This window comes from Syzygium oleosum, unplaced genomic scaffold, assembly GCF_021117445.2.
Source record: "Syzygium oleosum isolate NSW1041296 unplaced genomic scaffold, Sole_v2.1 Sole_v2.31, whole genome shotgun sequence".
In the NCBI taxonomy this organism is placed as follows: domain Eukaryota; kingdom Viridiplantae; phylum Streptophyta; class Magnoliopsida; order Myrtales; family Myrtaceae; genus Syzygium; species Syzygium oleosum.
The window spans coordinates 2,263,855-2,270,862 of record NW_026607515.1 but is presented as its reverse complement, the minus strand read 5'-3'; the positions used below and the strand labels follow the sequence as shown (position 1 = coordinate 2,270,862).

Genomic DNA, 7,008 nt, shown 5'->3' with positions numbered 1-7,008 from the left:
ATTGGAGTTGACAGTCTATTCAGATGTTGACAGGGATAGCAACTCTCAAGATCCTCCACTATAGGCTACTATTTCTTTTTTAGCACCTCCCTTATATCATGGCATAGCAAGAAAATGTCCATTGCTGCTCGCTCTAATACAAAAGCTGAATATCGAGCTCTTACTAATACAACATTGCATTTTTTATGGTTATGATGGCTACTAGAAGATATGTGAGTGCGTCATCATGGTGGGACAGTCCTTCATTAAGACAATCGCAGTGCTATTCAAATTGCACATACTGATGTTTTTCATGAACACACCAAACTCATTGAGATAAATTGTCATTTCATCCGATATCGCATTCTTTGTAGTACTATTCTTTCCACTTCATCAGCCAACCAGACTGCCGATGTCTTCACTAAGACACATCCATGTGACCACTTTTTGGATTTTTTTCTCCAAACTCCAGTTGACTTCTTTCCAGTCACCTAGAGTTTGAGAGGGGTTTTAGATGTATATATTTAAGATTAGGTTAATTGTAGTTTACATTAATTGTAATTAAATCAGGGAGGGCTTATACTATTTATTTGGTAATGTTAATATACCACGCTTTCCTCTCTTTTACCACAAACCACACAAATCTCAACTATTACTTATAGAATGTGTGAATAAGAACAAAATTTAGTATAATATGATTTTTTTCAACGACAACCCCGATTTCATATCTATCTCCCTAGCTATAGTGAGATCTTAGATTTTTAACATTCATCGACCTCAAATTCTTTCAATATTATATTCCGTTATTCCGTAGATTTCTAATCGGAGATCTTCAATGCACAAGTTTCGAATAAGTAGTGTCGCTTATTACATATTCAACAAAAGACTATCGTCTGCTAAAAGATTACCATGACGGGTTATGGGTAACCCCAACAAGAACCCGATTAGTTAACCTACCCCAATTCCATCCTTAAGCGCAGGGGCTAAATTGCAAAATATTACGCGAAGAGGGGACTAAATTTGCAAATAGAAGCAAACCCAGGGACTTCTCTAGCGTCTCATCCTACGTCATTCCCTTCCTGCCTGTACTTACAGCGATACGCTCCGTCTCGATGCGAGAGCTGTTCGAAGAAAATATCTTCTTCTTCTTCTTCTTCATCTTCGAGAGCTGCTCCGTTAGGGTTTCGGAAGAAGCTTCAGGAGGCTCGCATCGGCCGCCTCCCAGAAGGCGTAAAAGGTACCCCGAAAATCCCCCACGATTCCTCTTTTACCTTGGCGCGATTGATTCGAGCCTTCGGGTTTCTACGACCCGACTCTCTGGAGCTGCGATGTCGCGTGTTTCTGGTCGGCGTCAGCTGGTCGAGGTCGGTTAGGGCCGCGGTTGAATTCGTTGCGCCTCGATCTCTTAGGTTCGGATCGGGTGGGTCTCGATCTGCTTCGGTAGTTTGCCCCGATCTGGTCTTAGATTTGAGAAATGGGATTCGCGGGATGGTTTGGTGGTGTGCCTGGCTTGACCGAGCGCGTGGTAGTCCCTGATTGGTCGTGGTGGGTGTGCTGGATGGAATCGATGCCGGGTTGATGTAAGATGCGTGCCTGGGTTGACCCGTGTGTTAGATGGTGGATGTGGTGATATGGGTCTGTCTCTTAGGATTTATGGGAAGTTGATTCCACGTTAGCTTTTTTGGGAACAGGCATCTTGCGATTTGCATCCAGAAGTTCCTTCTAATTTTTTTTCAATTGGGTCATCCAAGTGTGTTTCTTTTCATGAGCTCAGTTATCTTTTCACGATTTCGCTTACTTTGTTTATACGCGGGTTTTCTCATTTAAAAAAAATTGCCCTTTTTCTCATTGTTTTCCTTTCCGTCGTCAGTCTTCAGAAGTTCATTTGAAACTTGGTGTACCTGTCCTGTTCAAGAAGTTTTGCCAGTTTTTGCGAATAGATCAAGGAAGGACATCATTTTTCCGGCATTACTCTCCGAGGCATAAGACTTTTCAAATATCAGAGCTGACCGAGCATTAGAAAATTGCTTCTGGGCATGTATTACAAAAGTGTCCTTTTATTCTTTTTTATGAGCTTACCGGTTTTTTTCTCTTCCTCTTTCATAGAGGAATTGCAGAGCTGTGCGAAAAGTTGCTTCTGCGAAAAATGAGGCCTATCTTCTGTGGGAATTTTGAGTATGATGCCAGACCATCTGAATTGGAAAGACTTTTCCGCAGATATGGAAAAGTCGATAAGGTGGATATGAAGTCTGGTAAGTGCCTTGTCTCCGCTGCATGTATGACTACTACTTCAATTCTTTTTGCTTCCTTTTATTGTTTCTGTGGTTGTTCACCTTTTCTGGTCACTCAATCAAATTGATGAATCTGGCAAGCCTGAATGTTTTCTGTGATGAATGCGTGGCAATTCCAATCAGGTCACCATCTATCAATACATATTTCAATTGGCTTGGTAGTTTCTCTTGAATGCCGTTGATTTATTTACTTTATCACATTGGTAAAAATTCTTTCTGTGGAACTTTATCCATTTCTTTCTCTGGGGTGAGAGATAATCATGGAGGCAGAAGTAGAATCATTTAAGCCTGAATTTGCAGCTGGGTAAATTCTGTTCACGATTTTTTCGTAACATTGTCATCTTGGAGGGTTCATCATGAAAGGGGTTAACTTCTTAAAGTGGTGATATTACCGGTTAAGACAAACTTAACTCAAAGCTGCTGGGCTATCTTCTATTCTAAGAAGCACTTTGGCCCACCTGCATAGTTCAGGTCGAATGCTGTGTACAGAAATACATTTCCCTATACGAACCAAGTAAACACAACGGCGCCTGTGTTCTCTACCATGGAGGTGATTCGTTGGAGTCAAGAGTACCATCTCAAGAGGATTCAGTTCTCTTCTGTGCCGGCTTGCAGCTGTTTAACTGGATTACTCAACTTGTGCATCTCCTTCTGAAATCTTCCGTGATTGAGTTTTAGATGGGGGTTCAAAGAAAAAAGAATATTTTATGCGGTGTAAACCCCCATACTCAATATTTTCTTTGACGCAGGATTAACTTGGCATAATCATATACCTCTCGGCTAATGGATGGCTCTTCAGAATCCTGTTTCATGCCTGGAATGAGCTTCCTCTTCTTGTTATTAAGAAGAGATACTCTGATCCGCAAATGGCACTACCATCCCACACTTTATTCAGATACCATTGCTTTTACCATGTCATCACATTCCTCCGGCCTTGAGTTTCAGACATGTTTCAAGGTCGAAACATTACCGACTCCACTCGCAGAAGAAGCTGAATAGATGGTGAAGGCACGCATTTACATTGACCCATTTGAGACATCCACATTTGCGTTGTTGTTCCTTGACATCACTTAGTCCATCTCACAAGGTCTGTTACTTACTTATTAGTCAGTTAGTTTATAGATTAAAGAGGTTGGCAGGATAGGTTTGAGGGGCGGTCCTGTGTTGTTGGTGGAAGTAACGGGCACACGATATCAAGGATGATATCACAGGGGATATCTAACTATGCGTACCTCTTCTCTTATATTAAAAAATTCTTATTTCCTTAATCTTGTTTGATAGGATTCGCTTTTGTCTACATGGACGATGAGAGAGATGCTGAGGATGCAATCCGTGGACTGGACCGGATAGAATTTGGTCGAAAGGGACGCAGGCTTCGTGTGGAATGGACCAAGGTATTTTTGGAATTGCTGATTGTTGCGAGCATCACTAGGCCTTTTTCCCTCTAGGCGATTTTGGCATGTCTTGTTAGTTTTGCGTATGGTTTTGTCATGCATTTGTTCTGACTGTTTGATTCGTCATGCAGCACGAACGTGGCGTAAGAAAGCCTAGTGGTTCAAGGCGATCCTCAACAACCATGAGACCCTCAAAGACCTTGTTCGTTATTAACTTTGATACTTATCAGACCAGAACTAGGGATCTGGAGAGGCACTTTGAGCCATATGGGAAGATCGTCAGTGTTAGGATTAGAAGGAATTTTGCATTCGTCCAGTATGAGTATCAAGAGGATGCTACAAAAGCATTGGATGCTACAAATATGAGGTGCGTTCTTGTTTTCCCTTCTCCTTAGTAGAGTTGGACTAACTGTAGGATTCATTTCCAGGAGAAAAATCATGTTCGATGTTTGAGTGGTTTCAGATTTTTGGCTTTTTTGTCACTTTCTTAAATGGTTTACTTCTCATCGTGTGCAGCAAGCTGATGGATCGAGTGATATCAGTGGAATATGCTGCTCGAGATGATGATGATAAGAAGGATGGGTACAGCCCAGACAGAGGTCGTGGCAGGTCACCTGAAAGAGGTTATGATAGGAAGCGGTCTCCTAGTCCTTATAAAAGAGACAGAGGTAGCCCTGATTATGGTCAAGGTGCTAGTCCTTCTCGAAGAGAGAGGGGAAGTCCTAATTATGGTCGTGAATCTAGCCCCATTGACCGTCAGGCACGGAGAGCAAGCCCAAACTACGGTCGAGGTTCGAGCCGCAGTCCTCGTCGAAGGGAGAGATCTCTTTCTGGGGGTAGCCGCAGCCGCAGCCGCAGCTGCAGCCGAAGTCCATATAAGAGGCAGATGGTCAGCCGAGGTAATGGTCGTGACCGTAGCCACAGCCCATATGAAAAACCAGCAGTGGGACCTAACAATGGTCCCGACCGCAACAGGAGTCTTGACAGGGGAGAGGAAAGCCCTGAAAATGGTCGTGAGCCCCTTACGGATCGTAATGGGGATGCTGCCCGTGATGTTGGTGTAGAAAGTCCTGCATCAGGGGGGCGCCACAGGTCTGTATGATTTTCAACTTTTGTTCTTGCTGAAGTTTCGACAAAGTTGAAGCGTGTCTGATTTTTCCCTTTTTTTCATGTTCAGCTATTCACCTGCAGCAGAGGATTGAAGTTTGTGCTGGCGAGTGAAGAAGGAACTTTTACCTAGTTACATCAATGTCTTTCATTAGCATTCAAGTTTTTAATTTTGTTCTTTCTTTGCTGACTGCTTCGGATTGAAGTGTTAGTGGGATCCAATTTAAGACCTGCATAGTAGTTGTTGCGGATAGACGTTGATTGTTGTAAGTTCCTTTCATTTCATGGAGATTTAATAGTCCTTTCAAATTCTGATGAATCGAATCTCTCTTATATTGATGGCCATGGGGCACACATTATCGTAATGAGTGGATCTAAACCATGCACATGCATCCACGGACACATTCTGCACAGCCATGAGGCGCAATGCACTTAGCAGTTACTTGTAAGGATCGGTACATGATTTTCATCTGCCAATAATTATGATACTTGAGCAGGAGCGGGATCTGGATCCCGTCAGTATTGTGTGATTTTTCCGGGATCCCGACCAAACTATCCTGGGCGCTTTAGCACCTTGTTTTTCTTTTGTTAATGCTGATAACAGAATTCAACTTGGTGTGTTCGTCAGCGTTCTTTTGCTTGCCCATTGGAGGAGTGCAAACAATCACTGGTTGCTGCTTGGTAGAGCTGGAGCTGCGACGATAACAGAAATTAGCTTGTGAGGTTTCGCGTTATTCGATCGGCGCTAAGAGCATCAGATTAAAGGACGGCTAGTCATTTGGCTGCTTCACACCTCGACTGCACAAACACTTTCATTCATGTAGAAAGTTGCCTTGTCTGTCTCTCGCGGGGAAGTTCATTTAACGAAAGTTGGAAAGTACGCGTTCAAGACTCAACAGGATTTACCCGTAAGGAGCTGGTTTGCAATCTAGCGGCATTATCAATTTCTTTTTGTCCTATTGTAGTTGTTATATGGATGCAGCACCATTTGGGAAATAGTTGCAGTTTCCATCATATACCTATGATGTTTGGCACTTGCGGCGAAAGACCCAAGTTTCCTATGTCGCTAGAACCAAAATGGATTGGCGCTGAGGAAACAAATGGCGAAGAAGACAACTCTTGGCAAGGAATCGGAAACGAGTTTTGGCCAGAGACAAAATCGGAACGCGAATGTTTGGGAGGAGATGCCTAGCTATATTGATAGTCCTTGGACTGAGACTTTAAGAATCCTTTTAGATTACACCCACCTTCATTCTTTGACCTATGCATAAGCCAGATGTTTTAGGCTGAACCTTGATAACCCCTCCAATCTTTAGGTATTCAGAACTGAACTTCTAATCGTAGATTAACGCAAGAGATCTAAAAACGTGGGTTTAGAAAAAATTTATATAAAAATATATTTGTCGTGAAAGCTGAGGTGCAAACTCCAGCGACTCGCTTCCTGTAAGCAAATGAAAAATGGTGTATTGGTAATTCTTCTAGAGATGTATTTCTGTCAATACAAGATGCACATACACTTGGGGATAAAACAAAGGGGAGTCTCTTTTCTTTGCGGGCAACACTTGAGCATGCCACTAACCAATACAGATCGAGGGGACAAGGGGAGTCGCAGCCCCCTTAACTACTTGAAGTTTGGTGAAATTTTTAAAAGATGTATACTACATATGAAATTTCATATAACTATAACATATATATGACTTGCCCTCTAATTCTTTCATTTATATCGCATCATCCAATATAGGCTTATGTGTCCATCACTGCAACTAGCTATCATCGCAAACTAGAAGACAATACCAACTTGTATGCACTGTTGCACCATCCCTTGTGTGCGTAAGCAAAAATTTGGCTCCTCCGAACCATTGTTATAGTTTTCCACTTACATCCAACACTGGAGACAAAATGGACATTGAGTTAGGCGAAGAGGACAATTTTTTCAATCCCCAAAGAAAGGAGATTGACGAAACTTGGTTGTAATTAGAGACGATCAAAATAAAAGGGAATGTATGGATGCTTCTTGCTACTACTCGAAACCTTAAACATCTGATTCGAATGATTGTAATTGGACTGAGACTTTAAGAAACCGTTTTAGATAACATCACACATTCTTTTGACGTATGCCTTGATATACGCATATCAGGATTCTCAATCAAAATCTCGAGCACAAGAAGAGTGTTCAACTATGCCTCGAATATGGATCCTTTCAATCATGAGGGTTTCGAAGTTAGTAGAATAATGGG

General features: G+C 42.2%; 1 protein-coding gene across 1 annotated transcript; it reads left to right on the top strand.

Annotated features, from left to right (window-relative positions):
• Positions 1 to 1,068: 1,068 nt before the first annotated feature.
• On the top strand, positions 1,069 to 5,136 carry LOC115683134 (serine/arginine-rich splicing factor RS40). The gene is made up of 6 exons (XM_030607563.2): positions 1,069 to 1,216; positions 2,086 to 2,231; positions 3,552 to 3,664; positions 3,796 to 4,031; positions 4,181 to 4,756; positions 4,842 to 5,136. Exons 1-6 carry the CDS (start codon positions 1,092 to 1,094, stop codon positions 4,864 to 4,866), a joined length of 1,221 nt encoding a protein of 406 aa, XP_030463423.2. The 5' UTR covers positions 1,069 to 1,091; the 3' UTR covers positions 4,867 to 5,136.
• Positions 5,137 to 7,008: the final 1,872 nt, after the last annotated feature.

What these genes read in the sequence shown, in the direction of transcription:
- LOC115683134 (XM_030607563.2), top strand. Translation starts at nt 1,092, where the DNA reads ATGCGAGAGCTGTTCGAAGAAAATATCTTCTTCTTCTTCTTCTTCATC. An exon ending in CCTCCCAGAAGGCGTAAAAG is followed by an intron (nt 1,217 to 2,085) that starts GTACCCCGAAAA and finishes CCTCTTTCATAG; the next exon opens with AGGAATTGCAGAGCTGTGCG. An exon ending in GCATCAGGGGGGCGCCACAG is followed by an intron (nt 4,757 to 4,841) that starts GTCTGTATGATT and finishes TTTCATGTTCAG; the next exon opens with CTATTCACCTGCAGCAGAGG.